This window comes from Xiphophorus maculatus, chromosome 1, assembly GCF_002775205.1.
Source record: "Xiphophorus maculatus strain JP 163 A chromosome 1, X_maculatus-5.0-male, whole genome shotgun sequence".
NCBI lineage: Eukaryota > Metazoa > Chordata > Actinopteri > Cyprinodontiformes > Poeciliidae > Xiphophorus > Xiphophorus maculatus.
The window spans coordinates 6,454,240-6,470,569 of NC_036443.1; the positions used below are offsets into that span (position 1 = coordinate 6,454,240).

General features: G+C 39.9%; 1 protein-coding gene across 4 annotated transcripts in view; it reads right to left on the reverse strand.

The window, feature by feature from the left end:
* Nucleotides 1-16,330, reverse strand: part of prkcz (protein kinase C zeta) — a 106,480-nt gene that overhangs the window by 82,566 nt on the left and 7,584 nt on the right. For 3 of the 4 annotated variants that reach the window (XM_023348355.1, XM_023348340.1, XM_014473697.2), the window contains exons 2-4: nt 11,975-12,096; nt 9,832-9,921; nt 8,708-8,758 (exon numbers count right to left, since the gene is read on the reverse strand). In XM_023348355.1, the coding sequence (XP_023204123.1) occupies nt 8,708-8,758; nt 9,832-9,921; nt 11,975-12,096 (263 nt within the window). The remainder of the gene's footprint in view (nt 1-8,707; nt 8,759-9,831; nt 9,922-11,974; nt 12,097-16,330) is intronic. The other variant, XM_023348413.1, reaches the window with a different exon arrangement.

The following is a 16,330-nucleotide window of genomic DNA, read 5'->3' on the forward strand; positions in this document are numbered from 1 at the left end:
ATGTATTATTGTGTTTGTTGCATATTAATGACTTATGTTGCAGACTGAGGCATACAGCTGAGCATTGTCCATTAAGTGCTAAAAACAGGTCAACAAAAAGGACATGCAGGACCAAAACAAACAACACACACATACATATACATTTTCTCTTTGATCCATAAATAGCTTTGGATAAACGATCAGATTTATCAGATTACTCTGTGCAATGAGGACACATTGCACGGAATAATACAACTCATATTAGCCTAAAATCCTCTAAAACTTCATAAGCCTCTAAGACATAAAATTTCAGAGAGCAAGTGAGGGTTAATGAGGCTGAAAGCACAAACACCACACTTTAGGTACTTTAGGTAAAACACGACTAGAAGCTAGGCACGATGATCCTGAGCTGTCCATTATAGAGGTCAGTGTCAACCACTAAAACAAAGCAATCCTAATGCACTGAGGAACTGCTATTTAACCTGTTGTTTGAGAAAAATGTTCAAAAAGTCCCCAGATGGACAGCAGGCAGTCCTACAGAGAGAATGTTTCAACACTTTACAGTTTTCATGTCTCAATTTATTGATCATTGCCCATATAGCATCAGTACAACTGGTGCTGTAGGGAACAAGGAGGCCACTTCTGCTAACCAAAAGTAAAACAATACAAAGACTGTACATCTGCATCACTACAGGCGTGATACATGATCAAGCAATGAGAGAAACCAGTGGTCATGAGGCAGTGGAGAGAAGTTATAGACGTAATACTTTCAACAATGGTTAAAGTGCTAAACTCACTGCACTAACGTGGCAGTAACTTGCTAGAACCTAAGAGGACGTAGCCTTACATAACCAGTGATATGAAATATAAAAGCAACAGTCTACGTAGTTATGGATCTAAAGTCCAATAGTAATAAATATTAAATAAAATGTTGTCTGGTCTCGGTCTTATGAAGCAGGTATTGTGCTTGGTCTCACCCTGTAAGCTGAACATATACCTGAGCTGATGCAACACACACACCTGTCCTTATATTGATACATGCAATACAACGAAACCTATAAAGAAATCATATATAATTCTACAAACACTAAACTACCTAAAAGAATTTGTATGAATTTATATACACTATAGTTCTATATTGTATGAACACATTTTCTGTAAACTTTAAGCTTTATTTATTCTGCATAGACTTGCACTGGCAAAATATTAGCCTATGTACAGTTTACATCATATGCAGACAAACTGTATATTCACTGCAGTCGATATTTTTGCAATATTGTGTGGTTTTGTAAATGTCTTCTATTCTATCTTTTGCTTAAATGTACTTTTCTCATTACTCTTTTACACTGATGGTAGTGCGGGGGGCATGGGGAGGCTGACTGTAGCACCATTGTTACATAACTGTACAATGAGCATTCAGTTTAAATTATTCTACATATGATTTGTTTGTAATAATGGCAAACTGTTGCAATTTTTGCTCACGTTTTGTTCCACAGTAATTTGATCCCAGCCCATGTCTACAGGTACAAACTGTAATGTATAATCACAGCTTTATAAAGATGGATCACACAAAGCCACAAGTGATATTGTCTTTGATCCAAGTCCTTCTGAGATAATCCTGACGGCATCACCAGAAAGAATCAATAACATTTTATTTCACTTGGTTTGTACCTCCGCTCTCTTTAACCTTTTATATATAAAAAGAAAAGCGAACCAAAAGCAACAATAAGGAGTGTTTTTACTGTTTTCTCTTCTTCTGATAGGAGCACAGCTACAAAGTGAGAAATCCCCTAAAGCAATCCCCGACACAAGTTTAAACATTTCTGCATCGTGACTGAATATCTGAGACAAAGCGACACTTAGCTTTACATCTGATGAATGCAACTAAGGGGCAAAAGGAGCTTTTTGAAGGTCGATCATTCACCTGAGTCCTATCTTGTCCTACATTTAGCCTTTAACTGATTCTAGGCCACACAGCTCAGCAGAAAGAGCTGTGTTTTTTCTGGGTTTTTTGGGGGGGGGGGGTTTGCAGGATAACCTTCCAAAGCAGCATTTGGCTGTTAGTCCTGATGATCAGAGCTCTGAGGACAACTAGAGGAGCGATGCTGTAATGAGCAGCCAGCCTCCATCACAGCAGTTATATCAGGTGATGTAGTCAATGCAACATACTCTGATGTAGCATGGTTATTAGCTTGAAGGTAATGCTGGATGCAGACACAACAACAACATGGCAGCCGCGTATACACGCCAACATCATGTCAGTCACTGGCAGGGGCAGCCTCTGGCAAACACAAGCTCCCAGCTTACAGCAGAGTGAAGGCAGCCAGCAGGCAGCCAGCTAGCCGCTAGCTCAGTGAATCACACACACATGCAAAATCTCGGAGGAAAACAGATCCCCTCCCTCCGTAACACAACAGAAACAACTGAGACAGGGACGTCCTCGTCCTTCGTCTCAAACAAAGAGGCTGGTGAGGAAGATGGAGAGATGAAATGATGGACTGATGGATGCAGGAGAAGATATGAGATAGATAGCTCACCGGGTTGCCTTCTTCCTTTCTCTCTCTCCTCCTCTATCTGCACATTATCCAGGCTAAGTGTGTGTGTGTGTGGACATGTAGGGGTGTGTATGTGGATGTGTGGCGAGCCGGCAAGGATACACACCGCTACATCCCCTCCTCTGCCTCTCTCTGATGATCCCTCCCTCTTGCTCTCTCCTCCCTGTGATTTATTTCATTATTTCCTTTCTCTCTCTCTCCAGCTCACTCGCCCTTCCCTCCCCTCCCTCTGCTCACAGCTGATAGAGCTGCTTTGCTTTTCTCCTTCTCCTCTTCTCAGCTCCTCCCTTCGGAGTCAATCATGCTCCATCTGCTTTGTCAATTTTCTTTGGCACAGAAAACAATGAAAAATAAACTCAGAGCTAAAGAGGCGGCAGGCTCATGTTGTACATTATGTACAGAATATAATAAACCTCTCCTGCCTGCCTGCCTGCCTGCCTCACTTTCACACTGTGTCCGCCTCTGTTTCTTGTGTTGATGCAGCAGAGAGGCAGGCTCCGCCCCCGGAGAGACAGCGGTGCCAGGCCAGCTGATGGGAAGAGAGGGGGATGATGGGAAAAAGGGGCGGCAGTGTGAAGGAGCAGGAGGAGGGTGTAGTTTGGTGGTGATGGGGACGAGGAGGGTGGAAGGGGGGTTACAGTGCAAAGCAGCCTCTGTCCCCTGAGCACATCATCCAGGATTTTAACATTTTCACCTCCTCCCAGTTTGCATCAGTTTCAGCACACAGAGGGAGGTCTGTTCATCCAGTCTCTCTCTCTTCACACACACACCTCTTAGTTTGGTTAAATTATCAACATCAAACTACTTTCAGGAGAATTTTCTTCTTCACTAACCTTTGATATAGCTGGTGTCGTACGACTTTTGCATCATTAAAACATACTGACATTAATGAAAGATTCCCATTTAATATTATGTCATTTTAGAGTAAATTTTCACATGTAAATATTTCTATCTCTAGAAAAGAAAGTGACATACAGTAATTCCACTTAAATAGCAAAACCCAAAATTTTACTTGTGATCAATTTGATTTCAACAACTAAATAATAAATGTTTATGACTATTAAAAGACTGAAAGATAACTATTAACTGTTTAAATAACAGAAACGAGTGGTGATGCCATCTGGCACCATGAGTCCACTTTTTGTTGATGTTGTTGGTTTTATTTTAAAAGAACCGTAAGTGATTTGGGTTTTGAGCTGGACAACAACCTTGGAGCTATAGTAAAGTCCTGGTTTTATTAGGAATGAAAAGATATGAACATTTGGTCTGATATTGATATCTGATCTTCATATCGCTGTTATGGTAAATTATCTTTATTTGTATAGTCCTCTGAAGCCCAAAGCGCTACACACTACATTCAGTCATTCACGCATTCACACACTGATGGTGGCAAGCTGCAGGATAGTAGCCACAGAGGCCCCCCAACAGTGCTATCAGGTCCTCTGACCACCAGCAGGCAGGGTGGGTGAAGTGTCTTGCCCAAGGGCACAACAACAGAGAGAGGCAGAATGGGGCTCGAACTGACAACCAATATTGTATGTATCATATATATTTCATTAGCCTTTTGACACCTTGAAAAAAACAAAAAAAACAAGCACAGAGTGGTCTTCACCACTGCTGCTCTTCTACAGCTCAACTCCCCACAATGCAGCGCTGCTTCACTGTCACTGACATGACCAACCACATACTGCATGACCAACCTACTGCCCTCCTGAAACAAACAGCAACAAGATGAAAATAAATACTGGTTATTCATAAACTTATTTTATTTAGTTTTATTTATCAGACTAATACAAATATTTTTAAAAATGACTAATATCGGCCGATATCGATTTTAGTGTTGACATATTGTGCGTCGCTAGTTGTTATCATTTGTAGCAGTTAGCAATTTTTTTTCCAATGCATTTTATCAACAAGGGAAATTATTAATCTGTGAAGTAATGTAGCGGCACAATCTTTTTGACAGTATCCATGAGACAAAAAAAAAAGCCCAAAGCAGTCAGGAATCTTATCAGTGTGATGCAGGGACAATGGCTTACAGGATCTGAGTGGAAAAATTTGAATGTAGAAAATTGCTTATAAAAATAAAAAACTGAGAATTGAGTAAATCTTTTGGAATTGGCCACTAAAACTTTCAGAATATCAAGTTTCTTGAAAATATTCCCTGCATAAAACCCAGTTGTGGAAACATCTTGGGGTTTTTTTTTTGTTCTGCATAGCTTCAGAAGATCTGAGTTAGCCTTGAAAATAAACAGTGTGAAAATAAATAAGCAACTGTGACTTCTTTCATCCTTCAATCCTGTGAACCCTGCTACTCCTCCCTGAGAAGATAAGCCTGTCCTCGCCTCATCATTCAAATAATTAACAAATTATGGAACCAAATTAAGCGTAACAGAGAAAATCACAGCAGTGAGCCACAGATAATATAAAAGTAAAACTTTCATTACCTACCCACAGAACAACACTCTTCTCTTTGTCCAGTAAACCTGGGTTAAGTCTCCACTAAAGCCGACAGTTCCCCATGAAATACAACACACAGAAACACACACACACACACACCCAGGAGTATGGTTCAAAATCAGTAGAAAGTTGCTAGCACAGCAAATGGACAGCGAGGGAGTGAAGCAAACAGTGTGAGAACAAACTGGGGGAGGAACATGGCAACAGTGAATCCTCGCAGTTCAACAGCTGGACTGATTCTACATTGTTGTGTATCAACATCCATCCACATGTATACTCTTTATATTCCAGAATCAAAAAGGGGTCAGCTAAGAGCTCTGACAACTTTATTCAATCTGTAATTACATATGTTCATTTCTCTATTTGACTCTATTCGCTGCAAAACATGTTTAACAAGCAGCATGTCTTTCTCAAACACTAAAATCTGGCTTTATACACACAAGTAGCATAAGTTACTATTTCCCTAAAGGCTCAGTCCAGATTATTTTCAAATGCAGTTCTAATCAGCATCAACTCTGATTAGATGCTGAACTTTCTGCAAGTTCAAGTTTCTGCTTGAACTTGCACTTCAAGCAGAAAAACGTCGTATTACTTTCTGGAACGTGAATACATTCGTGGATTTGTGGACGTTTTCAAACTAAACATTTGAAAGCCAGTCACCTGCCTTAGCTGACTTTAGTTAAAACATTCTAAACTGAAAATGGTTATATCAGTTAAATATTACATCATCTTAGATTATTTGTTCTTCAGTTCAGTTGGATTTCTCACATTTTCCCTGCTGAACAACATTCACGTGTCTCTGAAGTGATGCTGGTTGTGTCAGTCTTCCAGGTCAGCTGTAACTTGTTAGTCTGCTCTCCATCCAACCAGGACGGAAGAAACTTTTAGAATTTTAAACCATGTCAACATCTCCATCACCATCACCATGTTGAATCGAGGTGGCATGGATGGTGTATACACCAAACTCTGATTCTACCATCTACAGGTACAATGATTAAAATTCAAACCAAAGTCTTTCCAATCTGTCCAATTGTAGTTTGAAGTTCCTGCTTACAGTAGTGCTGCCATGGTTGCGTACTTAGAGATGGTTTTGTGCATACCTTAGTTGTAACTATTTATTACTTATGTATTTATTTTATATTTAGTCATCACACTTATGTATAGATGTTTTATAAATGTTATATTGCTTATGGTAATATTTGTATTTACTTATATCTAACAACTTGGATGGAGTAACTTGTCAGCAAATAAGCAACTTCCCCTTGGGGATCAATATAGAATATCCTATTCTGTTCTGACCAGGGGTTAGAAGATCTGTTGAATTGTTATTACCTGAACCATTTTTGTCCACACATCTGCAGCCCATTGCATAATTTCTGTTTCAGATTGCTCTCCGTTAACCTAAAAGATGGTTGTGTGTGATAAATTAGACCAGACCTTTTCTGGCTCCAACAACCATGTTGTTCAAGGTCACTACATTCCTCTTTCTACACAGCCAGACACAAGGAGTTCCTGCAACCAAAAACTCCCCTGAGTTTTTGGTTGCATGGCTCACTGTTCATTCAGGTGTTTAACATTTGCCTCTTGTAGGAGCTAACCAAAACATTTCAAATGTTAATACAGCGAATTCCATATTTGTTTCCCTGATCTTACCAATTAAACTTCTCTAAAAATGTAATCTTGTAAGCCAGTTACTGCAGCGAATTCTGGCGTTTGAGGCTCAACTGTTCAACTTGCAGAATGTACATCACATTGATGAGAAGGCCACCATGAAATTGGATAAGCACATTTATGTCCCTCAGAGACCAAACCCGGTGCTTTTAATTACAGCCTGCCCTTTGCTCCTCCAAGTCATTTTCGATGTGCAGTGTCCAAAGGAAATTTTGTTGAATATAATTTAAGTACTATATTAACTTCTGCATAGAATGTTATTTTATTGCTTAGTCCTCAGGACATTGTTAGAACAAACCAGTTCTTTATCAAACAAACACTAGGTTACTTCCAACTAACATTTTAGAAATTCATGTTTATGTTCTAACATTATCAAGATAACAGGACATAGACTTGTCCTCTTTGTACAGAGACCCCAATCTGATGGCCTAGAAGTGCTTGATCTGTAAGCCTAAAGGCTGGAGACATTGTTAATTACTACATTTTACACCGTTTTTCATATCTTTTTGTACTGATCCAAGTCAAAATGAAAGAATGTTCAAACTCATTAGCAATGTTTGCTGTGTTTCTCCGAGCTGTATTTCTCTGCGTGTATATAGATGCTGATGGTTTAGCCAAGGCTCATTGTTTTGGGCTAATATTTACATATCTGTGTAAATGGATCCAATCCAGTAGTATCCCAGTCACTTTCATGCTAACATTTCTAGAGTTATGGGGCATCTCTCAGTTATTTCTAGAGTTATGGGGCTGAAAATAACTCAAGCATACAGCAGGAATGTGAAGTAAGAGCACTAATAGACTCTCTTTCTGCTTCTACTAAGCAAAATTAGGTCACTCTCTGGCCTACCAGAATTCCAGGCTGGCACTGTAAATGCAAAATATAAAATGCTACCAATCCAATAAGACATCTTGCTAAATTTCCTCATTGCTAAATATGCCACAGTCAAATCTTAGTGGTGTCATAACACAGAGGTGACTGGGAACAACAGGTCAATCACCAAGTTGTAGGAGGAATAAAATCAGAGAGTGGGCTGAGAGGATGTAGAGATTGCCACCTCTCTACAAAGTCAATCCAAAGATCATGTCACCTTCGCATTATCTCAAGAAAATTGATCAGAGAGCTTCATAAAATGGTTTCTACACTGCCAATGCACTCCAGAGCAGTGGAGACATGTTCTCTGACAAATCCTGTCTCTGTCTGCGATTCTAATAAAGAATCTTGATTTGGCCGCTGCAAGACGAACAGCACACACCTTACTGAATCATGTCAAGTATAATGTTTGCTGGAAGGAGGATTATGACATAAGGTTGTTTGCCATGAGTTGAGCCTAGCTGTTTAGTTCAGGTAAAGAAAATCTTAATGCTTCGGGATACCCAGACATTCTGGACCCTTTCATTCTGGTGGAGAGACGGCAGACGGTCCCTTCAGTCTCAGCATTGAAACTCAAAAAGGTCCGTAAGGACATTGAGGAGTGGCTTTAGTGTGGAGGAATCTTCCTGGTCAGCACATAGCCCTGAGTTGAACTTTTTATTAAAACACTTTTGGGAAGTATTCAACTGAAGATTGTGAGCCAGGCACTGTCATTCAAGAACAGTAACTGACCTCAATAATGACGTTCTGGTAAAATGGTCAGTTTACATAAACCTGCTACTAAGCCTCGCCTCCAGAATAGTTGCAATTGTTGGAACTTCATATAATATGGGTCAGAGCATATTCTAGTTTTAGTCTTGTGATTTTATATACGAGTAAAGACAGGTGACCCAAAGTTTTTAGTATTATAGAACCTTACAGAGAAAGTTCAAAGGAAAGCCGACAACATCCACACATTAGGTCACTTTGTTTTCTAAAATCTTGATTTAGAAAGGTTTTAGAAAGTCCGCTGTTCAGCTCCTAAGTGACCTGCATGTTATCTCTGACCAAGTCCCAAGCACATATTGCTGACAATTACACAGTTCTATGCTAGCTGCCTCTCTGCTACAGCTGAAAAAAACTGTGCAAAGTTGAAATAAATGTGAAAAGTGGGGCTAAAGAATTCTCTTACTGTCTTCTCCAGGGCAGGGCATGCCTGGCTGCTCTGGAGCGCTGGGGAAAACTGGAAGAGACAAAAAGAGTTTCAGAGGTTACACTCCAAACAAAAACCTTACTGATTTACTCTGCGCTCAGGTTCTAAAAAGCAAGAGTGAGTTATAAGTAATGGCAGCGACAAATGTAAAAATGTAAACTTTAGTTACAGACCAGGACAACATTTATTGATACTCTTATAGTTCTTAAAAACAATACAGATTTTTTTTTCCCTGGAAAGTGATACAAGAAATTAGATTTTGATTGAAAGGCTAAAGTTGCCAAAAAAGTAGACTTGGAAGACTGGAAGACTCACATCTAAACATGTCGCATCAGTGTATACGACATGATTAGATTCACCCAGTGTGGAAGGTGTGGAAGGCCTTAAGTGCCACAGATTAATCAACTAAAGTGTCATAAAATACATATTTATACAAATGAACATTTCAATAATCAGTTGTTATTTTTACGCTTTCGGTAAATAGTAATTATTTCACTATTATTTTATTTCATAACAACATGCTAGAGACAGTAAAAAGCTGGTCTAAAGTGTTTGGCTGTTATCTACTGAGGATCAGGTTGAACAACAACCTTTAGAGTTTGATTATTAACTAAATAAAAGAAGAAGGGGGGGGGTTCACAAATTTAATACAAATAGGCCTTTGGGCACCAGTAGAATGTAAAGATCATTTCAGCAAATGAGAAATCTACTTTTTTTAATGGTTAGAGAATGCTGTCACTGTTTGAGGTGCTGCTTAAACTAAAGAATTTGTTTTTATTAATAATTTAATCAATGATGAATTATTATAATCAGTAATAACTGCATAAGCCAAATAGCAATGTAAATTCTGATTCCCAATAATTGAATGAAATGAATTTTAATCCAATGAACCATTTATTGACAATAAATGGTTAATGACAATAAATATATCAATTATTTGTTTACATCCCCAGTCTGGATTATATGGTTAGAAACAAGACAAGGTTTTTGACAACAGATGTTTTTAAATTATGATTTAATGATAATTTGCCTCCAGATCTTTATTATGCTCCAAGACAAAATGCCTAATGTCCAGTTTGAAAACAGCTGAGGAAGGAACTCACCATGCAGCAGCAGTCCAGATCTCTTGCTTCTGCTGTAAATCCTAAAAGCCTCCTCCAGTTCCATCTGAGAGGAAATAGTGCAAGGGTCTCCTGCAGACACAAACAGGTCACATTTGAAGGAAAAATGGGGTGCCTGTACCATCCTAACTGTGAAATATGGGGATGGCAGCATCATGTTGTGGTGTTGTTTTGCTGTAGGAGGAACTGGTACAATTCATAATCATGAGGAAAGAACATTATGTTGAAATATTTAAGCAGCATCTAATGATGTCAGCCAGGAAGTAAAAGCTTGTGCACAGATTGGTCTTCCAAATGGACAAAACCCAGAAGCATCCAGTCAAAGTGGTTACAAAGTGGCTGAAGGACAACAAAGTCAGAGTTTTGTGTGGCCATCACACAAAGTCCTGAGCTCAGTCTTATGGAGAAGTTGTGTGAAAATCTGAAAAGGTTTTGTGGTTGGCTTTGCCTTTACTGTGCAGGTGACAATCATAGTAAGAAATTGTCTTTTAAAGGACAAGGCTCAGTAAAGGGACGGTGTTGGGAAGCTTTTGGGCTATCTGTGGTTTCCTTCATTACCCGCAGATATCCACCGGAGGAAGCCAGGGAGCTGCTGCTCCACTGGAGAGTGGATCTGGTGCATGATCAGAAGCACCTGAAATCGATCAGCCTCATCTGCCAGAGTATAAGAGGAGCCAGTTGCCAGTCCTCTGGTACATGAGTGGTTACCTTCAGTGGTACCTCAATCCACCTGTGTCCAGTGCTCTCTGTGTCTCCATGAGTTTTCAATGACCATACACTTACTTGTTGTGGTTTCCTTTAGAGTTTCTCAGCAGCTCCCTGGATAAAGCTGCTTGTGCCGCCTGGTTCCTCCTCGAATCTTCAAGACTCTCTGTGAAGAATTCTGGTTTCATTCCCATGACTGGCAGTACTTCACTCTTCTTACTCTATGTCAGCTCTGCGAAACCTGTCCGCCCTCCAAAGATTCTTTCATCCAGCAGCTCCTATCAGATCACTCCAAGAACCCTCCGCTGCCCACAGGAGCAATCCTGTGTGAGGACACTCCACTTACCTCCCCCTGGTGGACCACCTTTATCTCATCTGCTCCATCACCGCTCCATTTCCATTGTTCCCATTCACTCCCGTTTCCAGAACTCCAGACAAAGATGCACATTTCATTATTCACTTTGTTCAAAAACCTTTTGCATGTGGGCCAAAAGCATACCCAAAAGCATGACAGACAAGGGTTTCACTGACCCATTCCTTTACCATAAAGGATAATTCTTCCACCTTAGGGTACGCTGAAGAATCCTGAGGGATGGTCAGAGAAGAATACACAAACTCAAAGTTCCTCTTGGGAAAATGAGGTGTAACTTGGTCCACACAAATCCAGAATCTAATCCAGATCTAAACTCCAGAATCCAAGTACTAAGTACAAAATCCAGAATCCAAACGGCTAGTCAGACAGAGAGCAGGAGTCATGCACCACAAAGCAATCCAAATAGGCATACAACTAACAGACTCTAAGGAGCCACAACTTAGGCGGGATCAAAAACAGTCCCTAATCTTCCAAAGGCAGGCAGAGAACAGTTGGCTTGAAAGCTGAGTCAGGGCTGCAGATGATCTGGCAAAGGACTGGAGAGAACCTGAGAGCTTTATGGGCAGCAAAACAGGGGCATGCAATTGAGGTAATCAGGCAGAGAGTAACTGGTGCATTCAGAGTAGGCTGGGATAGCAGATGACAGATCAAACTGTGACACACAATAAAGATGAATACTTAGCAAATACTTTAAACTTGCTAAGCATTAATAGCAAGTTTTAGATTAAGAGGTATAGTTGGGATAAAGCTGGTACTAAGACTTGCATCTCAAACCAGGAGTCCAAGTCAAGACTCAAGTCTGTAGGGCACAAATCCAAGTTGAGTCTGAAGTCTTATTTTTGTGATGAGTCAACAAGTCTTCTATAATTCTACAGATGCAAGACACAAAATAATTTCCAAGTGCACCGTCATGGTGATGACTTGTGAAATGGCCAGTCCAGGAAGCCCAGGAAGAGGACTTCAGTTTGCAGAAGTACTCGGAAGATAATATACAAACTCAGCAGAAGTTGAACAGATATATGGTATCTGATCATGTAGCTCATTCACCTTCATCATCGATCCACTTGAGTGTGATGGGCTGTTGCTTAGCAACGCTGCACATAGTTCTCACTTCCTCACACAGCTCCACGAAGCTTACAGTGGCAGCCAAGTCAGTGATCAACATCAACCTGAAACCACACAAACAGAAGATGTCAAGAACAGGTTTTTACTTTAAACACTGGATCTTAACGTAAGAATTCTAACCAAAGGGTAAATTCCTTCATTATTACTGAATGCAGACAAAACTTCACCTTGATAATGTGCAATACAACAAAGAAGCCAGATGTTTCAGCTGCTCCCTCAAGGCATTTACATGGCAAGGACACACAAACAGGTTTACAGAGAAAATGACTATGTATTCATAAAGGCCCACTCGTTACAGCTGTCTTGTTTATCATTTTTATAAAGCATGTAAACAAATACAGCAAAAAAAACACATCAGGATCCAGTGCTGCATGCTACAAACTATGGTGGCTCTCACAGTCTCATGATCGACGGCAATCACTTAAACCTTTGGTGAAATCAAATCGAAGACGTACGAGAGTAGAACTTGGCTATGTTCTGGCTAATGCAGTGAAAGTAAGAGTATTTCTCCATTAAAGAGCAATGGAGGGTCATGTGGTCTAATAACTATATGCTCCCAACAAGAGCCAGAGAAACTCCTCCATGCATTTATCTTTAGTCTCATTGATTACTGCAACTGTGTTTTCACAGGTCTGCCTAAGAAGAAAAATAATCAGACAGCTGCAGCTGATGCAGAACGCTGCTTATCTCGTTCTCACTAAAACCAGGAATATAGAGCACATCATGCCAATTCCAAATCCCTTACACTGGATCCCTGTAGCTCAGAGAACAGATTTTAAAATACTGTTGTTAGTTTATAAATCGGTGAAAGACTTAGCACCAAAATACATTAAAGAGCTGCTGTTGTATCAACCTTCCAGACCTTTCAAGTGACGGCATTTAGCTTCTATATGCCACACATCTGGAACAAACTGTCAGAAAACAAAACAGGTCAAACACTGAGTTCCTTTAAATCAAAGCTAAAATCATACCAGTTTAGAGTAGCTTTGAACCCATTATGACTGGAAGATTGACAGACATACATGACGTGTGATAATAATTTTGATGATGGCACTTGACAAAATGTAATGTTTGTTTCTGGTTACTCAACAGTTGACTGTATGGTGTTGTTGACATTTTATTTTTGTGTTTTTATGATGTAAAGCACTTTACGTCATAAAGTGCACACATTATCAATCAATCAAATTTTATTTGTATAGCACATTTCAGCAGCAAGGCATTTCAAAGTGCTTTACATCAAAACAAACACAAAAACACAAAGTCATGCAACATAGACTCAACAATCAAACCATGACATTAAGTCAAGTGCCATCGTTAAATTCGTTACTGATTACGTTTCAAATACAACTCTCCCACGGTTGGGTTTTTAGTCGAGATTTAAAGGAAGTCAGTGTTTCAGCTGTTTTACAGTTTTTGTTCCAGATTTGTGGTGCATAGAAACTGAATGCTGCTTCTCCTCGTTTAGTTCTGGTTCTGGGGATGCAGAGCAGAACCAGAACCAGAAGACCCGAGAGGTCTGGAAGGTTGATACAACAACAGCAGATCTTTAATGTATCGTGGTGCTAAGCCGTTCAGTGATTTGTAAACTAACAACAGTATTTTAAAGTCTATTTTTTGAGCTACAGGGAGCCAGTGTAGGAATTTTAGGACTGGTGTTATGTGATTTGTTTTAGTGAGAACGCGAGCAGCAGCATTCTGGATCAGCTGCAGCTGTTTGATTTGTTAAGCCGAACTGTGAAGATGCTGTTGCAATAATCAATGTTAAGTCCCTGTGAGCACATTTCAGCCTCGTTGCTGAAATGTGCTATAGACATAAACTTGATTGATTGAGTGATGAGTCCAGACCGACTCTGTTCCAGAGGGATGTTCCAGGATGACAATGCCAGGACTCACTGGGCTCTGATTGTGACCGAGAGGTTCAAGGAGCATGACATGATTTTTACTCATGTCTCGCTCTCCACAGAGTCCAGAATCTTTTTTTTATGGGCATCCATCATTTACACTGAAAGCCATGGTGATCTGCAATCTATAATACTGAACTTTTTGGAGCATGGTCTGACTATATTACAGGTGAGATGATGACTACTAACAATGTTTCCTCACAATCCCACTCAAAGAAAAAGTTAGCTGAACTAGTACATAGGATGATATTTATTCTTCGAAACCACTAAATGGAGCTTATGTACACACACACCACATGTCTGAGAACAAATGTGTCACTTTTCCAGTTTACGAATCAATGACCAAGACTTTACCCTCTCTTAAACACTGAGGCTATAAAATGAGCACAATGGTGAACTCAAAGGTCATATACAATGCGTTTACCATCTCTGTAGTTTGAATTTCATCTCAGTTGTGGCCTTCATGTACCCTTATCAGCTAAGGACTTTTATAAATAAGGGTGCACATGTTCAGTTTGAACATCCACACTCAGAGTTCTGTTGGGGACTGACTGTGGATTGTTCTGCAGCTTGTATTGACATTCAACAATGCAGCTGATCAGTACCAACGTCCACCTGGAGACAGGGCCAAACACACACCGGCAGTGTGTTCTAGAGTGGAATCTGTCTGAGCTGCAGCGAGTGGTCTCCCGAGTGTGTCAGACAGCTTTCTGGGTGTGTTTATAGCAAATATCAGTTGGACTCTGACAAGGTGGAGCAGAAACAGCGTGCCTCTCTGCAGGCATTGCTCCACACTGTTTAACACCCACCTGAGTGAATGTAGAGCGCCATCAAGAACGTAAACGCCACACTCTGGCTTAAAGGTATAACTGCAGAGATCAACTAAAGGTGCTTCATTACTGATCCAGCAAATGTTTCTTAATTTGTTCAGATACAGAGCGCCTCGACTCACTGGAATTATTAAGATGTCGCCATAAACAAAGCTTATCGTACCGAGCTAATCAAGTCAGATATGTTCTTGTTTCTAATATAATACTCAGCTCAAATGAAAACATTCATCTTTGGTTAAAACACAAATGAATAAAGACGAGAGTATTTTATTATTACACCCTCAACAATAGTCAGAGCAGAAGAGCCCCATTTACAGTGCATATACCAAATGAATCACACATTTGTAACACCGAGTAACGCTATTATCAGTGCTCACCATGGCAACACTCGCTACTCCGGCTCCAGACTGGCCAAAGGACTGAGACGGTGGAGAACTATGCAAATTTATGCAAAAATTAAAAATTCCCACAGAAACATAAGGATAGAAAAAAACAACTCATTTAGACAGTTCATCAGCAAAAAAAGTTCACTTAGGAGTTGGTCACACATTAAGGATTGCCGTGATAAGTTGATTTGTTAACACCTAATTTGTTTGCGCTGTTGTTTTAGTAAAGATCACATTGTTTGGGGCACAGTCAGTGAAACTGGAGCTGTGGGCTCTTATGTTTAAAACAGTTGGAAATATAGACAAAAAGTTTTTTGGGTTTTTTTCCAACCATATAGAAGCACCTGGGTGGCTTTTCCAGGGTCTTCCCTTTACTATTTTTTTTTATTCAATTGTAGAATATTATGTTTAGGTTTAAATTTTATGTAAGACATTGGTTAATAACAAATGAGTCATTTTGTCTCATACCTACTGTCGTTGACTATTGTTCTCTCAGTAATATTGCTTGATCAAGCCTTTTCTAAAATTTCACAAAAAAAAAAAAAAAAGTAATAAAAGTAGGTACAGATACTGGGCTGGATCTGTATTGGTAACAGCCAATAGTCTAGGCTGCGATATCAATATCACACTAGGAAACCCCTAATATCTAATTATATCCATTTATATTTTACATTACTTACACATTTAAAGTGTAATAACAGCCTGAGCAGTAACAGTTCAGACAGATACAACTTGTCAAACTTCCTAGAGTCTAGCCCGTTCTCTCTTTTCTGTCATCCCCTCTGCAGCTCCTCTGTGCCTCTGCTTCAGATGCTCATCCATCACACCTGTGCTGCTGCTGGAAACCAACGTTTTTCAGGGCACACACCGCCTCCCTCCTCATTCGTTGCCCCCCCCCGTCTTGAAGCAGTCCCATAGTTGCATTCTTCAGGGTTCTTGCTCCACAGTGCAGCAGACAGACTCGTCTACGTGTTTTTAAAATGTTGTCTTGATGAAGACCAACAGCAACAATGACTGAAGCCTGGAGATATTTGTAAAGAAGTAAACGTTCTGTATTAAAGAAAAAAATACATCGCCTTTCTACTTCCTGCCAGCATTGATGGGACTCTATGCAATCTGTTTGATTTTTTTTCCTCCCAAATTCCACTTTTTTCATTCTAA